Source organism: Myodes glareolus, chromosome 4, assembly GCF_982192425.1.
Source record: "Myodes glareolus chromosome 4, mMyoGla1.1, whole genome shotgun sequence".
NCBI lineage: Eukaryota > Metazoa > Chordata > Mammalia > Rodentia > Cricetidae > Myodes > Myodes glareolus.
In genome coordinates this window covers 16,192,585-16,211,073 of record NC_142029.1, presented here as the reverse complement: position 1 = coordinate 16,211,073, position 18,489 = coordinate 16,192,585, and the positions used below count along the sequence as shown (strand labels likewise).

The 18,489-nt window shown below is 51.5% G+C and overlaps 1 protein-coding gene across 2 annotated transcripts in view; it reads left to right on the top strand.

Moving 5' to 3' along the window:
- Cacna2d2 (calcium voltage-gated channel auxiliary subunit alpha2delta 2) overlaps window positions 1-18,489 on the top strand; it is a 130,396-nt gene that overhangs the window by 46,766 nt on the left and 65,141 nt on the right. For both annotated transcript variants that reach the window (XM_087905271.1, XM_087905270.1), the window contains exon 3: window positions 17,277-17,393. In XM_087905271.1, coding sequence (XP_087761397.1) covers window positions 17,277-17,393 — 117 coding nt within the window. The remainder of the gene's footprint in view (window positions 1-17,276; window positions 17,394-18,489) is intronic.

Genomic DNA, 18,489 nt, shown 5'->3' with positions numbered 1-18,489 from the left:
CCTTATAATCACACTTCCCTGGGCCTCGCAGCTACCTGAAATATTGCACCCATTTGTGAGTGTTCCACCCCAGTTGATGATGGAGGGGGCATTTGATCAGTTGTGCCTGTCACATGCCAGAGTAGTTAGTACCCTACCTACCTCCACAGTGAAGTTCTCTTTGGCAGTGGGACGGTGCCCACCCTAGAATCTGCTTTCTTGAACCTTTCCTGCCGCCAGCTATGATGGGCTAGTTCCCTGGAGTCAGGTGGAGCTGGCATCCAGGGTTTACTGAGGACCACATATGGGTGGCAGACAAAGCAGAGTTGATTGGGTAGTGATGCACTCTTGACCAAAGTCTGAGTTGGTTCCACCTATACTAGCCCCTCAGTGATGGCCCCAGCTGCTCCCTACTACTCAGGCATGGCCCAGGAAGGACTCAAAGGCAAGTGATCAGCAGTCACGCTCCTGGCACATGTGGGGAGAGACAGGGACGAGAATTTGACTGTAACTCCTGCCGAGGTTCTGGATGGTCTCTTTCCAGCTCTGAGGCATTGGGTGAGCCTCAAGGACCCTTGCAGCCAGTGTTATACATTCCAACAGGGCACTGCCACACCTCCAGTTAGGATACAAAGGGATCTGAGAGGGGCACTGAGCATGGTGTGAGCTCTGGGCTGCACACACATGGGTCAGGGCCAAGCGTCATTGTCTGTTCAGCTGGGAGTCTCACTGTACAGGCAAATCAAGGCCAAGGGCAGCCTGGATCTGTGGAAATAGGAGCCATGAGTCAAGTCTGCCCTGCCAAAGAAGCCCCACTGAAGCTGTTGGAGCACCTAGCTTGGTGACCCAAGCCTGTAACTCCCAAAACTGGGAGGAAAGGCAGAATGGTGAGTTCCGGGCCAGCCTGAGCTACAAAGACCCTGACACAAAGAAAAAGACATTTTCTGAGTATTCGGGGAAGGAGTCAGGGAAGGAAATAGTGTTCTGTAGAGGCAAGCAGGGCAGGGGTCTATTCAGCCTGCCTCAATGGGTTAATTAATTAATGACAGATGGGGCAGTCTGGACTTGGGACGGCACCAATGACATTTGTTCAGCAAAGCGACTGAAGAGTAGAAGTCCGTTAGGCAGCCTGGGGATAGAGTTTAGAGCCCCTGGTCGGAGGAACAATGACGATGGGGCCTCCTCAGGCTGGTGTCGTCTGTGGTAGAGACAATGGGGCCTCCAGAGATCGGCCAAAGAACCCTTGTCAAGGTCGTGGATGGGCTCTTTTTGTTGAGGTCTTGCAAATAAGGCAGATATGAGCACACTAGACATATTCCTTATCTGAAAGAGCCCTGTGCAGGCCTGAAGATGGCTCATTAGTAGATTCCATGTCCAAATTTGCCACACTGGCCACATACTTCTGCAACATCAGCCTGTGACTGGTGTGGAAGGGCAGGAACTAAGGACTGGTGTCTTATGGGTGTGACTGCTTAGGGAAGCATTGCCACACTGGCCCCATACTCCTGCGGCATCAGCCTGTGGCTGGTGTGGAAGGGCAGGAGTATAAGGGCTGGTGTCTTATGGGTGTGACTGCTGAGGGAAGCATTGGCATGCAAGCGAAAAGGAAGGCTCTGAGCCGGGCATGCGCAAGCTGGCATGCCAGTTAAAAACCATCATCAGCCTTAGTGTTCCAACAGCCTCTTTCACTTTGTAAAAGCCTTTTCTTTCAAAAATAAAAGAAGATTGGAGGCAAGTACAATATTTGGCTGTGGCGGCTGTTAATTTGGCACTGGATGTCACCTCCGCCTTTCTCTTCTCGGATGCCAAGTGTGCCTTTCCTCGCTCTGGGTGGGTGGGTGAGGTGATGGGGGTGCAGGGCGGGCTCCCCGAGCCTCTTAAGATTCGAGATTCATTTCCTTAAACACACATTGTCTCACTCCAATTTCACGTCCGAGCAGTTCTGGCGAGGAATTAGCAGCCCCTGGGAGAGAGCGGGCGGGTTCTGTTTACACGGGGAGGGCAGGCGGGCATGCGGGAGGTGAGGGTGCAGGCGGGGGCTTGGTGCTGTTTGCACAAGGAGCCCACAGACAGACTAGGTCCTGGGTTGAGGCTGTCTCCCCTGGCCAGAGGCTCTCAAAAGGACCCATACAGTCTCCTATCAAAGAATGTGTTAAATCCCGCCCCGTTTCAGGTACATGGAAAAGGACTCCCTAATGATTAAGGGACAAATGGAGAACACTGGGCCCTCAGTAGAAGTGACCATTCAGCACAACTTTCAATCAGAGAAGTCTAGCTGAGACCGAAAGGTCTACTTCCTCTTGATCTCCTTCTGCATGTGGACTTAACGTCTCTGGAAACTGTTCTTTCTCCTATATGCAGCCTGTGTACCTCCAAGTATATGTCTCCTCCATGGTCCATGCTTTGGAGTGGCTCCAAGCCTGTCATTGTGTAGGAGAAGCAGCTCCAGTGCATGAGCAGACCCCCCAAGACCCAGAATCAGAGCTCTTGCTGTGTTCATCAACCCCCAATTCCAAGGAGTCATGTAGGAGGCATGGGGATGTGACTCGGGATAAGGTTTCCACTTGCCTGCTCTCCCCTTCAAGACAATAACGGCACAGTGTGTAGGAAGCAGTTCAGAAGGGTCTGAGGAGGGCTGTGTTTCCCTCACCCCACCTTCTTAAAGGTGCTTTCCAGATAGCAGAACCACAGTCCACAGACAGAGCCTTCCTCCAGCTCATCAGGTTCATGTCCTGAGCTGCGGTTCCCTTTCTGTCTTTCACCTGCCTGTGGCCTGTAGTCAGCCTCTATCCCTAACTCATATCCTTTCCAGCATGGCAGAGCTGGGCATCCCAGAGAGACCAGACAGAAATTGAGCCCAGGGCATGCTGTGGGGGAGGGGGCCCATCCTCCAGCTCTCCTGGCCTGCTGCTCGTTCATCACCTTTTAGAGGGGAGACCTGCTAATTTGTTAGCCCATTAGCTGGGCACTCGCAGCATATGGACCTGATTCCTGCTGCTCTCATCCTGCCTGCCTCCTTGCCTGTCTGCCTACCTGCCTCGGAGAGCATCATCCGAGCACATTGCGTGGTGTAAGGTCCAGGTTTGTCATGAGTTGGTGGGGGCTTTATCTTAATTAGAAACTGAGCCCATTGGTGATACATCCATCAGAATCTTTAAAAGTACACTCTGGGCTTCAATGAATCTACGTATGGAGTTCAGTCACATCCACATTGAGACAGAGCCTCAATTAAGCTGTGGACTTAAGGGGGTGTTCAGAAAAAGGTGCTTTTCTCTAGCAAGGGGGTACCGCAAGAGTACCTAGAAACAGCATGGAAATGGGGTAGGTAGAGAGGGTGCTTTGTCTGACAGTCTTTGATTGTGTCCCCACCCCTGAATTTCTGTGATGGGGCCCTTTGCAGCCTGGCATCCCTAGTGGGAGGTTCTGAGTTGCCTGGGGCTAAACATGTGGCAAATGCAGAGTTCTAGTCTCTAAGACGGTGGACAGAAGAGAAGAGATCTACTGGGTTTAAGCAGAAAGACTCCTGGAACTTGAGGTTTTATTCCGGGAAAGAATTGACGTTTTCCCCCAGCTTGCACATATATACCTGGACACCTGCACATCAGGACATATGTGTACCTAGAGACATGTGTCACGGTGTTCCAAATACCTGAGGACACACAGTCGCTAGGACATTTGTTTGACATGTGTTGTCCATTGGAATAGCATCATTCTAATGTGCACATCAGTGTACACACGTAGCTGTGTACCACCCACATGGGTGTGCCCTTCAACACATGTGTAACAGGCATACTTAGACTTCTGCATGTGCGCATGCACACACACACACACACACACACACTGGCTCCTCTATTATCTGGGTTTATAGAGGAGATAAATTTACAGTTTAGCAGCCCTAAACCTGCCAGGATTATAACCATAAAGAGCCAATAGCCTGGGCTCCGTTGAGCCTTGCCGAGAATGTACTGTACAGGAGGGGTTTCCCAGCCTACTTTGCAGGACAGTCCTCCAAGGGTCTATGCAGGAACTGCCTAGGTTATGCTGGGGAGAGATTAAGAGTCGGGACTGTGGTCATCACCTTGGGACCTGAGCTTGGGACATCTCTAGTCCTAGGATGAAAAGTAGTAGCTGTAGCCCAGGGTTGGAAGCAGGACAGTCTGTAGGCCATGCAGAGGACACAGCTGGTCTATTTCTTACCCTAACTCTAGGCACTAAATGGGCATTGCACTGAGAACAGCTCTGGGGAGTACCCCAGTGGGGGAGAGTGTGTGGCAGGGCTGGCTACAGCTAGATTCTGGAGTAGTTTGGGGTTCTTTGGTGGCGGAGGCAAGAGGATAGGGTGCAGCCCAGCCCATAGTACAGGCAGGAACGCAAACTGGCTGTAACCTGAGTCTGGCCTGTGAGCCTTCCAGAGCACTCCCAGGAAGCCCAGGCCACAGTGGAGTGAGGTAAGAAGGAACACAGCTGTCCACTCTCCTGCCCACGTGAAGGGGGAATAGGGCTGCCTTACATAATTGGGGCAATTTGTTCCACTCTTGTCCTGGCGTCATCACCATCACCACCTCCTTGCTCAGGGAGTCCTTGACAGAGCTAGCAGCTCAGGCCTTCCTCCCTCCAGTAGAGGCTGCTAAACAGGATGTGGGAGCCCTAGGCTTTGTCCCTGCTAAGACCTGCCAGACCAGGACGTCTAGTCTGTGAGAAAACCGAGGGGGAGCGGTCACAGCATGATAGCTCCTAGTCCCCAGAGAATCTGCACTGGCAGACACCCCATTCCAGATCTAACAAGGGGTAGGAGACAAAAATGTCCCTCCCCACCCTGGGTCCCCTCCAGAAGCTCTGATTTGGTCTTGTCTAAGAATGGGGTTTTCCCCCTGCCACAATCCCTCTGGGTAAAGGGAACTTCTTGGGTAGTTGCAACCTCAGGGCCTCAGCCTAGATAATATGTAATATTCCCCTGAGGCCCATGGGAGGAGCCACTGAGCAGACCAGGACTTCAACTGATGCCCTGGATAGATCTAAATGGACAACCTCAGGCAGATGAACGAGGGCCCCTTAATGTAAGGAGATTGGCTTCCTGTTGATCATTCATTCGGCAGTCTCGGAGGAACAATTCTTCATAGGATGTTCAAAACAGGATGGACTTGCCAACTCAGAACGCAGCTGTCCCCTGACTTCCATAGCCCTGGGACAGATGGCCCAAGACCTATGGCTGGGGTGGGGGGCAGTTGAATGGTTTCCTGAAGACCAGTTGCTGGGGACGTAGGGCTGGATCTGGACCAGGTTCTCTGTTTATGCGCATGGTTAGGCCTCATAGTCATTGAGGCAATATGCTTCAGTTGGCCCATCTAGGAAGCAGGGACAGCGACAGGGGCTCGTGAGGACTCAATACCGCAAATGACCGGAATGGAGAATTGTTTCTGCTCTGCTAGTATTCCTGCAGTAATCATCACCCCATTCAGTAGTGCCCCCAAAGCTGGGTGAGGAGGTAGCCCACATGGGATGGGGCCCCAAGCAGAGCCTGTTCTCCTGAGTACAGCACACTTATTTAGAAGTTCATGACCATTCAGGCTAAGGGCCTGCCAGTGTTTGCCAGCATGTCGGGCTGCCAGTCCTGTTTGCATAGTTGGTTTGCATGGCAAACACCGCTCAGGCCCACAGAAGGTAAATGCTGGCTCTTGTGGTTGCTGGAGTTCTTACATTCATAGAGAGGGAGCCTGGAGTTTCAGGTGCCAGGCATTCTCCCTCTCCCCAAGCAGCGAAATAAGGGGAGACTAGGGTACAGAGAAGGGCCGGAGCCTGCATGAGAACACCTGCCAGACACCCGGTCAGCAGTTCGCTGACCCCAGCTCAGAAAATCCTTGAGGGATGACCGCCAGCATTTTTCAGATTTGAAGTCGGGAGCTTTCCCGTGAAGACTTAGGAGAGGCTATGAATGATGAGGGTCTCCTCTGGGGTTGTGCCCCCAGTGTGGGTGTTTCCTGGGTGCACGCATACCCACAATGCATATCTGTTCTCATCATATTTTTAGTGTGTGCAAAAGGCCCCAGTGTCTGGGTCCTGTCTGTTTATGCTTTCAACTTGTTCTGTGGAAGATGTAAAGGCACTTACAAGGATACATAAAACTCAAGAAGGGCTATAAACTGAGAGTAGAAAAGAAAGAAAAATGAAGAAGTAGGGGAGGGAGTAAGATGGAGCTGAGAGATACTGACAGAGGAAGTAAACAAGATGGCTCAGGCCTGAGTGCTCCTCACACGCTCATTAGTACTCTTCACGTGGGCAGCTCCAGCTTGGTACCAGTGCCCATTGCCTTCTTGCTGCCTCAGACTTGAGCCTTCTGATCAACCTGCATCAAGGACTTGGGTGGCAAGCCCAGTGTCTCCTGGGACCTGACTCAGAGGCCACTGTTGACCATGCCATGTCCTTACTCCTACGAGGAGCCTCATCCTTAGGAGCCTCTCCAGCAGTGTGCGCCTCAAGATGGGCTAGGGCTGTGACCTTCAGGGCGTCCTAGCCTTCCAAAAGCTGCAAAGCTCCACTGCTTAAAACATCGCACATGATTTAAGGTGACTTGGGAACTCCTCTTGAGATATGCTTGGGAGACCCATAGAGCCTGACCCAGGCCTGGGGCTGCCAGTGACAGGCGTCCTCCATGAGTCTCAATGGAATATATAAGTGGGATCTGTTCGTCACTGCCTGGCGCTGGGTGTGAATGAGGTAAAGTCGGTATGGGTGACAAGTCGGTGCTTTTTTTTCGCCCTTATTTTTATTTCTTTTTATTATTTTTTATGTGTATAGATGTTTTGTTTGCATGAATGTCTGTGTACCCCATGAATGCCTTGGGCCTGTGGAGGCCAGAAGAGGTGGACTTCCTGGAACTGGAGTTACAGACAGTTGTGAGTTGCCATGAGAGTGCTAGGGGTTGAGTCTGAAAGAACAGCAAACGCTTTTAACCCCTCAGAAGCCTCTCCAGCCCCAACAGGTGTGCTTGAAGCTGCCTGTGGAGACAGGTGTGGAGCAAGCACATTGGGATGGCCTTACCCTCGAGGGGTCTCTTTCTTTTTGAAGATTTATTTATTTATGCATATGAGTACTCTGCTTGCATGTCTGCCTGCATGACAGAACAAGGCATCAGATCCCATTATACATGGTTGTGAGCCACCATGTGGTTGCTGGGAGTTGAACTCAGGACCTCTGGAAGAGCAGCCAGGGCTCTCAACTGCCAGGCCATCTCTGCAGCCCCACCAGAGGAGGGGATCTCTTGACACAGTGTGGGAGGCTGCAGCCACCACCGCGAGGCTTGGTGCCATCCTTGCCTTTATGTCCTGCTGTTCTCGTGTGAGGATCTCATGATTTTATGATCAGCCAGCCCAAGGGCCCTAGCAGCCTCTCTCGTGATCAAGAGCTGTTACTGATGCTGTCGTTGTTTGTTGGCACTGTTAGTAGCAAGTCTTAATAGTAAAGGATAGCCCCTGAGACCAGAAAGTTGGCCCGTGGAGGACAGCCTGTGCAAAGAAGGTACCCAGGGCCATGGAAGCAACCCTAGAAGGAAACCCCACAAGAGGCCTCCAGCTCCCTACATTATAGCCATCAATCTTTGAGGAATGTTCAGAACAGCCAGGCTGAGGGGAAAGGGTTGTATCTCATAAAGAACAGGGCTGGAATTCAAATTCATGTGTCTAAACATTCTAGCGCATAGGTATGAGACATGGGAAACTTTACCTTTGGACAGGTTCTAACCCGAATGGCACCTATAAGATGCCATTCTTCACCTCTAAGATGACAAACCGGCCAGCCCTCTCAGCTAATTATGGTGGAATATGTAAAAGGAAGCCTAACTGGGGGACTCTTGGAGCAAGGTCTGGAGTCCCTGAGGGACCTACCCCAGCCTCTGTGCCACTAAACCCTCTCTGCTGGGTTATACCAGTAAAATGGAGGTCATACAGGCATACGAAGCAAGTTCTGTCCTTTGCTCTCTGGCCTCTAGAACCAGGCTTCAGGCCAAGCCTCCACCACATCTCATGAGAGAGTTTATAGGGGTGAGTTGCTATCACTTCAGGGAATGGGAAATGGACTTCTCTGATAAGATCTGGATAGCCAGGGCACTTCTCAGAGCCATCATTTTGGATGTGGTCACAGTTTGGATCTGTGAAATAATTAGAAGCCTCCCTGGCTCACCAGGACCACACTGAGCATCTGCCTGCCTGGCTCCCAGACCCCCTTCCGGCCCTCCCAGCACTGTGCTCCCAAGAGGTCATAGAGAAACCTTACTCCAGTCCATTGTATAAACCCCTCAAGCATGAGGCAGAGACGAGAAAGAATTAAAGAGACTAGGCAGCAAGGCAGTCATGAAGCCCAGTCCCTCCAGTTGGGAAGAGAGAAAGCTGATTGCTTCCTCTGAGCGCTAGGTCGCCACTCAAGGAGGTGAATGAGGGTGTACAGAGCAGACCAGACATGTCTGGCAGACCTAAGAGTGGTGATGTACCCAGGGCCTGGCAAGGATGATGATTCTGAGAAGTCCCGTGCCACCGAGGCATACTTTCATGGTTGCTAGACAGTTTCTCTGGCTCCCAGACCCTTGATTTCTTCAGCAGTAAAATGGGAATAGTAAACGTGGGATTATTAAGGGGACTGGGGGTTATACACCAAGCCCTGTCTGGATGCACAGAGGGCCTTGTCATGACTGTCATTGTCCTTCTGTGCCTGCTAGAATTCCCGTGGGAAGAAAATATGAGCCAACTGGGTGGGAGGCAACAGGAGAGAGTGCAGCCAGGGTGGGTGGCAAGGGGCCGCAGATGCCGACACAAACAATCTGTTTCCCATAAACATGGGCACCCACACCAGCCGGCCGCCACCCGCGACTTCTATGAGTTGGGAAAGTGCGGGTATGTTTACTCGCACTCCCCCGTGCCAGCTGGTATGCTGGGCACAGCTTCCCTCCCAGCTGCCTCGACAGCCGGCAGCTCCCAGCTCAGGGAGGGGAGTGTGAGCAGGGGCCCCTGGATCTTGCCTACAGTTTGGTTCACCTCGGGCTTGCATCACTGATGCTTTCCAAAGTCAAATGTGGACAACGGGGGGTGTTGAGAGTCTCCATGGCAGTTGGTCATATAACTGGACTGGGATGGAACTGGTTTTCCTGCTCTGCAAGCTCCATCTCTCCAGGGACCCCCGTCTTGAGTTTAGACAACATGTGTCCCTCCAGTGGGGTCCGAGTCCTTTCCTCCTACACCCCAACTGCCTTGTTGGCATCTCAGCACACTCCAAACAGAAACATGCACATTGTAAGTAGGGGCAGCTGCATGGGCTCTGTGGTTGGGCCGATGTCCTAGGGATGCTGAAATATGTGTGTTTCAAGTTCTCTGCTGTGTGAACATGTATGATCTTGGCATAGCAACAGGGAGACACATCTTCCCCTTGAGGTTAAGATAGATGCCCACTGTAAGGGCATTCCCATGCCATGGCATCTTCCCCTTGAGGTTAAGATAGATGCCCACTGTGAGGACATCACTTGCCTCCAGGCCCAGTGGAGAATTTTGAGTCAAAGAATGGAGGGAGCTTGGAGGTAAGGGCTCAGGGGTGCTACCCAGGTTTTTGTTAGCAGGCACTTAATGATCCATGCTGGAGCTATAGCTTGTGACCTTGAATATGGGTCATGAGTGGCTTTGGCCATTAGAATTCAATACTGAAATACACTAAAGTGTAATCCCTCCCCACTCTTCATGAGCCATTTGGGAGGGATTGCTATCTTTGTAGTAGGGAAAGCCATAAAGTTTCTCTCTTAGGGCTGGAGAGACAGCTCAGTGGTTAAGAGTACCTTTTGCTCTATCAGAGGACCTGGGTTCAATTCCCAGCACCCACATGACAGCTCACAACCATCTGCAATTCTAGTTCCAGGGGACCATTCTCTTCTGGCCTCTGTGGGCACTAGGAACAGACATGGCGGACAGATGTATGTGCAAATAAAACACCATACACATAAAAAAATTCAAATTTCTCTCATCTCTTGCCTGTTCCCAGAACATCCCTTCAGTACTAAGAGAGCCAGAATGTAGGTAAAATTTAGTCATATACTGAGTGTCACCTAGGCATAAGGCCATGGGAATACTGTCATCTAATTATGGCAGCCTGGAGCCAAGCCACTGTGTTGGGTAACTGTAGGTGATTCCCTTAGCCTCCTTGACAGCTGGGCTCACAATAGTTCCCATGACAGAGAACTTGTTGCTTGCCAAGCAATGCTTCCAGCGTTGGGGAATCCTGGCTATAAAAATGCTCGTTTAATTTTCCTGAGGTGGGATATGCTCCTATGTTCACAGTACCCCTAGGAACCCTGGAGGAAGGACCTCTGATTTTGGAACTGGGACTGCTCCCATATGGGATACAGGCTTCAGTAGACAGTCAAGTTTACCAAGGCTTTAAAGTTAGTGTGGGACGGGTGTGGTGGTAAATGCCTGTGATTACAACGTGATCATGAGTTAGAGGGCAGTGTGTGCTACAAAGTAGCAAGGACCCTGTCTCTAAGAATAAACTGAATAAATAAATAAGTCCATTTAGAAACTAAATCCACAGTTCAGAGGAGCAAAGGCAGGGCCGCACCCAGGAATGGTCTCTGCTTCCTCTGCTTGAAGTAGGGTGGGACTTACAGGGAGAGGGGCCTTCCTAGAGCCACCCTGGGGAAGTTGTCTCAGGCTGGTCCCAGCCTGGCTAGGAAGATTTTTTGGTTTATTGTTTTGTGTTGGGTTTTGTGTCTTTTGAAAAACAAGAGATTGAGCCTTTTTATGACATGGATTTTACAGCGTAACGAGGCAGCGTAATTTCCCATTCTCAGCGGCAAGTGCACTTTTTACACTAATTGCATAATTAGACATAATGTACTAATTGCAGTAATGGATGACAGTCAACTAAACTTTAACTTTAAAAACAGGGAGGCGTTGCTGGGGGTGGTTGGGGGACTTTATCCCCCCTCCCTGGGTTTTGTGAAAGGGATGGGGAAGCCTGCCTTCTAAAGCTCTTAGAAGCTTCCTCTTGGAGCCCAAACCAAGGAGCCACTGGGCCCTTCTCCCTTACCCAAGCTCAAGCAGCATATGTCACAAATGTGGGGTGCCCCTGGGGAGTGTGGGCTGTGTACATAGGGCAGGGCCAAGAAAGGTAGTGCTCTCAACGCAAGAGGGCTGTGTCCTCACCCACTGAAGAAAGTCCTTCCCTGTACCTCAGTCAAGACTGGCTACATCTGTCTGTGATCCCCTCTAGAGAGGGTGTTCCCCAGGCAACCTATTCAATGTGAAGGTGAATTATTATTAACAGTGTGTCACACAGTGTCACAGTATACAGACCCTGATTGTGACAATATGCCATAAATAGCTGACTCATCATGGAGTGATGGCAGTTGACAGATGTGAGCAGGTGAGAAAGCCTGGAACTGAGTGGCACACGCCAGTGCCCAAGCACTAACTGTGTTCTGAGTGGCACACACACTGGTGTCCAAGCACTGTGTTCTGCTGAATGGCACATGCCGGTGCCCGAGCACTGTATTCTGAGGGCTCCAGTGGTCCTTTACCCTTGCCCTGTCCATGGCAAGTGAAGCTGCCTGGGGAGTTCCCAGTCATAAACACAACCTAGTGTAGAACAGCCTGCATTAGGGTTTTTGTGTACCAACATGTACACCCTCTAAGTCCCAACAAGGCATGGTTTGTGCCGGATCTATCCTGGGTATTTAATTTTTACTTCTTTTTATGGTGTTTTGCCTGTATGAATATCTGTGTAAGAGTGTTAGATCCCCTGGAACTGGAGTTACAGACAGTTGTGAGCTGCCATGTGGGTGCTGGGAATTGAACCTGGGTCCACTGGAAGAGCAGTCAGTGTTCTTAAATGCTGAGCCGTCTCTCCAACCCCATATCCTAGGTGCTTAAGTGGGAAAGAATTCCAGGTGCCTAGCCTTGCGTCACTCTTCCCATCTTCAAGGATGGTTAATGGTATGTTATAAACCATGATGAAGATAGGAGCCTGGTTAAGCAGCCTACTAGAGGTGAGGCCAGGGGCCCTGACTCTGTCTCTACTCTGCCTAGCTAGTCATACCTGTCTTCCACTCTTCTTACCTCCTTGCTGGCCTTGAGCTACCTATGACTCTCATTTGTGGCTTCCCTAATCTCTAGCATAGCCCTGTCTATCAGTGGATACTCACCATCAGTGCCAGACCCCAGGACCTCTTCCCTAGGAGATCTAATCTGCCCTCTGTGGTCCTCATGTTGCCCTCCCCATTAGGAGCCTGGTGGTATGAAAGATGGGGCAGTTAAGACACCCACCTTGGCTGGTCTTTGTCAGACAAAAGAGCAGACACCAGGAGGTGTGGCAGAAGAGGGTTTAGGGGACATATGCTCACCCAGGGATTCCAGGCTCGGAATGGGGGCTGGGATGCTGGAGCACCTAGCTGGGCCCCACGCTGAGCCTGTGTCTTTGAGGTGACAAACAGAAGCAAGGCAAGCCTGCATCAAATCTTTCTTGTTCCATTTTCTTTCTGATTTAATTTTCCAGAGATTAGGGCTCGTTCACCTTCACTGCGGAGAGAAGCCTCCAGAGTGTGCCTGTTTTCACTCCCAGGGTTATGTGGTTGGTTAGGGGATCTAGCTGGTCCTGCCAGGCCTCCGCTCCCTCCCTTCTGGAGCCACTGACTTCCCACTGACCCCAAGCTCTTCAGCATCATCATCTGCCCCAAGCTCCTTTCTGGTTGGTCAGACTTCCAGCTCATCCCTTTAAACCCTTATGCCCCCTTTCTCGAAAGCTTTACCTTCAAGTTTAGAGAGAGATACACAGGGCAGAGCTACAAAGTACCCTAAGGCAAGGGCTTTGAATCAGACGGGCCCTGTGCAGACTCCAGCTCTGCCGTGGGACTTCACTTCTCTAGCCCACAGCGTCTTTGCCTGTTAGATGGAGATCACAGGGATACACGTCTTCCTGGGCCAGCATGGATCAGTGAGGGCAAGTATGAAAGCACCTGCCCCAGGGTAAGCCAATGTCCCTCCCACCTTCCCTCCTCCCTTCTTAACTTCTCACCTTGACTCAGGTCTGGGCCCCACTGTTGCTGACTTTCTGGGACTTTGTAAAATGTCTCTGATGGGGTCTGTCCATGCTACTTGTCCTGGGATCTTTTTTCTCCTATGGTAGCTTTTTGAATTTGTGTATGAGGTTGCCAGGCTCCTTCTACCTTGCAAGTGTTCACGTTTCCCATCCAAGGTTGCTGTTCTGCAGGCATCCTTCAGACTCACTTCTCTTTTATGTTAGACTGCCCCCAGGAGGCAGGAGGCTGGGTCTGGAGCCTCCAAAAGGACCAGAGAGCTAATATGAGCACCCTAAAGGGGAAAAGGCACCCCTACTGAGTCACTACCCTAGGCAGGGCCTGGGAAGTTCAGTTGGTAAAAAGCCTGCCACATGAGCATGAGGGTCTGAGGTTAAACTCTGGCACCTTTGTAAACACTAGGGACACTGTAGAGTCAGGAGGGTCCCTGGGGCTCACGGGTATCCATTCTAGCCAGATCAGTGAGTTCCAGACTCAGTGAGACCGCCTCCCCACCCCACCCCACCCCCGCCGCCACAAAATAAGGTGGAGAAAAACTGAAGATGTTACCTGGTGTTGACCTCTGATCTCCACCTGTACCTACTTGCACATCATACAAACACATTTTTAAAAATGATGACTAGAAATCCACGATAGAGGCCCATGATCTGTAGCATGAGGGACTCCAGATAGCTTCCTAAACTGTCCCTCCTGTCTTATCCACCCCTGCAGTCTATGTTCTCTGGCCCTCTGCCACTGTCCCTTTCCCTCAGCCGTGACTCTGTCTGCCTCCCCATCCCGACACCTTCCTTCTACTCCCTGTTTGGTGAAGCCTCTGCCTCTTGCCCCGCTACCATGGATGGCTTAGCGTTGCAGTGCCTGTGTGTGCACTGGCTCTTTTGTTCACCTCAATCCAGCTCTCTGGTTAAAGGTGAGGACCGCTGAAGGCGGCATTGCTCTGGGAACTCTGGTTTTTCCAAATAACTCTCTGGGCCAAGGAAACCAGAAGGTGTGTGGTCCTGCTGGTTGAGGCCCAGCTCCCTGTGGCCTTTCTGCCATGCCCCGGCTGGTCCCAAGGCTCGGGCTTATAGCTGGTGAGGAGCTAGCCTTTGGTAGGGTCCAAGCACTATGCTTTCCCTGGTGTCCCTCCTGGGTCCATGCTGGAAAGCAGCTTCCTGGCCCACATCAATGTGGGGATGATTTACCCCGTGGGGAGGGGCACCTCTGAACTGTGCCACTCAGATCTCCCTTGGGCTCAGAGCTGAGCTCAGGGCCCTTCCAGGGAACAGAACAGCTGGAACAGATCCAAAGGAATGTTGAAAGGACAAGACTCCAGGGGTCTGCCGTTCAGGAGCTGCTGCATATCAGGGGTTCATTTGGGGCTGGGGACTGTCTGGACTGGCAACTTGAGCAGCCACTAGGATTTTGTCTTTGTTACACCAGAAACCCCTTACAATCCCTTTCCTCTTTCTAGACAGGATTTAGAGCATATGGGAAGACAGGGTGGCAGGGACAACATGGGCAAGGTCTGCTAGCAATAGTCCAGAGAGGCCTCAAATTCAGGCACCGGGGAGCCAGCAGAAGGACGCCATCATAGGCCCGTCGGTAGAAGGGGAGCAGGAAAAAGGCCTGGCAGAGGCTTGCCGGGCTCGGGAGCTCCCACAGCTGCAGCAGAGGTGAAGCGTTGACCCAGGGCCCAATGCTCTGTCCTTGAACACGGAGTTGGGCACATGCCTTTGTTCAGTGTCCTCTCCACACAGACACGGTGCTTGGGGGGACAGCAAAAGAACTAGCTGTCGCTATGCACTATCAGTGGCTCCCTGGTGTCTGGACTCCTCTGTTATCACCTCTGGGGCTGAGACTGAGGTGTTAGGGAAAAAGACAGGGTGGCTGAGGGAGGGACTCAGGGGCAAAACCAGGAGAAGGAGGTTGGCTCCTTGGAAAGAAAGCTGATGGCGGTCTCAGCGGGCATACCTAGCAGAAGAGTGGGGGCAGGGAGGGGACTGAGATTACTTCCTCCGTCTTGGCGGTCTCAGACAGTAGCCGTGGTGGCCACAGTACAGGGTTCCGAGGACACGAACTGTGCTGTAGTTCATTGGCTGTTGTTCATTGTGCCGTTGTTCAGTTGAGAATTGGAAGGACTCCCATTCTCACAGATATATCGAACCCTGGAAATTCAGAGGCTTCTTGAAGAACCTCCGCCTCCAAGCTTTGTGTCACCTGTTGGGACCTTGAGGTAGAGCCAAGACACCAGATTGCTTCCCTTTGCTGACCCCAACCCAGTAGCCACATAGGGTTCAAAGTATATCGTAAACCTGGGAAAGGAGTTCCCAGACATTTCAGGAAAACCAGCATGGCCCAGCCTCAGAGCCTGGGAATGACCTTGACAAGCAAATCTAATGTATAGAGCTTCATCCCTTGGCCCTGATGAAGCCAGGCAGCTGCGCCCCCTGCTGGCACAAATAGGCTGGGTGCTGCTTCAACTGTGTGGCCCAGATCATGGCTGCTATACAACCAGACTATGACCCAAAGCTGAGGTGGTGAGATGTTTTAAACCTCCAAACCTGAGAAGGATGGGTCAGAGAAGATGGAACCTGGCTTTGCCACTCTGCCCTATGTCCAGAATTGTGCTCTCCTGTCTGATTCTCAGTTCCCCTAATGTAGGATACCGGCTCCCTGCATTTCTCTGCAGCCCTTGGGTTGTGATTCTTCCTTTTCTTTGCCTCCATCACAGAGGACCATCAGAGGACCTTGGTCCAGAGCTGAGCTTGGGTTCTGTGGCACAACCTGCCCTGGTGTCTGTTCAGAGCTTCAGAGCTTCGGTCCTCTCTGGCTATACAAACAGGCCCTGACACTCGCCCCCTAATTGCCACAGCTCTGGAGGAAGGAACAACTTCACCACAAATTATTTTGTTCTAAGAGGAGGACAAAAAGAAAAGAGAAGCCGAAAGGGATGGGGGATGGCAGAAGGAGATTGCCTGAGCCTGCTTCGCTTACTGCTTTAACCCTTGAGCTGCCAGGCACTGGGCAGGCAGCAAGACTGAGGCTCTGGCAGCCTCCAGCCCCCAGCCCATCCCCTTATCAGATGACAGAGTCCTTACCTCTGCACCTCTTCTGTCATTCCCCGACCTTATCACGCCTTGCCTGTCTGTCTCTCACCAGGTGCCTGTGTCACCTTCTTATTGCCCCTTACCGCCAATCCTTTCTGTCTCCGCATGCCCCCACTTCTGCACAACTTGGTGGCAAGGCTCTGCCATGGAAGCCGGGCTTAAGACCTCTAGTGGTGAGGAGCCAACTTACGGTACAGACTTCCCGCAGTCATTTGAATGAATGCACAAACTGGTCTGGGTCAGGCTTGGAGACACTCACAGGTGTATAACGCGTACATATGCATGCACATAACCAAGACCCAAGCATGAAAAAAGATGCCTGCTGAAACCTGCCTCTGAGACTCACAAGCTGTATTCAGAGGACTTAGCCTCACCCATCCTAAAGCCCGCATGCTGGTGTGTGCACACAGATGGCAGTGCCAAGCCACATCGCATCCTAACCACCAGTTTACATGCATGTGTACTCAGACTCCACCTCCTAAGGAGGGGGAATGGGCAGAGTAATTCTTCCTACCTGGTCTCCCTCAATATTCTGTGCCTTGAATAGCAGAGCTCTCCATTTCTGCAAATGGCCTAGGGCAGCATCCGTAAAAGGAGCGCATTGCCTAAGGCTACATGGAGGAGTAGCTGTGCATCTGCACACGCAGGAGATTCGTTCGTGGCTATGCACATATATGTACGTGTGTGGGTGTGCGGACAACTTCATGTCGGGATGTGGTTTGTGATGTCTGCTTTTTAGCTCCATCTCTCTCACCACCTAACGTGCCTTCTGCTTCGCATCCAGCCTCCCCCTCCCCCTCTGCTGCTCATAGGCACTTGGAACTAAAGTTGAGACAACTCATAACCCCTGAAAATGGATCCCTGAGGCCCAGACAAGGCAGACTTGGACCCATGAACCACCAACACTGGCCACCAACTAGCCCACGCTGGACCTTCATCCCAGGTGCAAGCTATAGAACTCCAGCCTTGTGGTTCCCCTTCCCTGAGATCATGAAGGTCCTGGACTCTGCTTGTTAGGGCCAAAGCCAGGTCCTATAGGAATAAGGATTAACTGAGCTGTGTTTGCAGTGACAGTATGTGAGGCCGTGGCATGGGAGTTATGGGCTGCTCTGACCTCACCCTCCACCTCTGCTTTCTTCTAGATCTACAAGGACAATCGGAACCTGTTCGAAGTACAAGAGAACGAACCCCAGAAACTGGTGGAGAAGGTGGCAGGGGACATCGAGAGCCTGCTAGACAGGAAGGTGCAGGGCCTGAAGGTAGGCCAGTGTGTCGGGAGCAAGAGAACATTAAGGGAAGGTGGGGTAGCCTTGACTCAAGCAGTGTTCCGACCCTCATTGTCACAGGACGCTTGGATCCTGAATTTCGGCAGGAGAAACAGCTGCAGGACTGGGCAGCCATGGCAGTTGTCATGGGGTTTGGCTGCATGTGTGGTGACCCGGCAGACCTAGGCAGTCCTGCCTCTCCCTCCTGCAGGGCCTTGGAGCTTTCTCATGCCTCTCAGTCCCCTGGTCTGTCTGTGGGTGGTAGAGTATGCTCCTAGGTGGGCTGCAGGAGCTGGTGGGGAGGGGATGGCGTTGAGGCAGCCACAGGTGGGAAGGCTGGAGTCCCTGCTCTGCCCTTATCTAAATATTTCTCTGCCTGCTCCGGGTCTCAGTCCCCCCATTTAAACTCTAGTGTACTCTAGCAGCTAGTAGTAAGACCTGCCAGGCTAGCCTGACAAAGCAGCCAGGCAACTACTCGCTCCAAGGACAGCAGGTGGGTGGGGGGTGCCCTCAGGAGCTACGGAGTCATTACTAAATGGGCAAGAGCATCCATTCTGATCCTAAATCAGTGGCACCATTGTAGTTGCCCCCCAGCCTTTGTAGAAGATCGCAACATCTGTTTTTTTTTTAAGAAAGGAAGAAATCTTGGTATGCTCTACAACATGGATGAGCTGAAACTCATTGTGCCAAGTGAAAGAAGCCGGTGACAAGGGCCACGTGTGTGATCCTATTTCTATGAAATGTTGGTAAAGGCAAATTCACAGACATGGAAAGCTAGCTTACTGGTTGCCAAGGGCTGGTGGAGAGAAGATAGGGCTAGTTGAATTCAAGGTTTCTTTTTGGTAGTGATGAAAATATTCTAAATTTAGATTATGGCGATAGTTGCATGACTCTAATTATTCTAAGAACCACTGAAATGCATGTTTAATGTGACTGAATTTGCTCTGTCAATTAAATCTCAATAAAGCAATTTTTAAAAAATTAGCGCATCCATCCGCAACTATGGCCAGGGTCAAGTCAAGACAGCTAACCTAGATCCTCCATATCTAGACCCCAATAAAGAATGAGTCCCCTTTCCCCAGTAACTGGA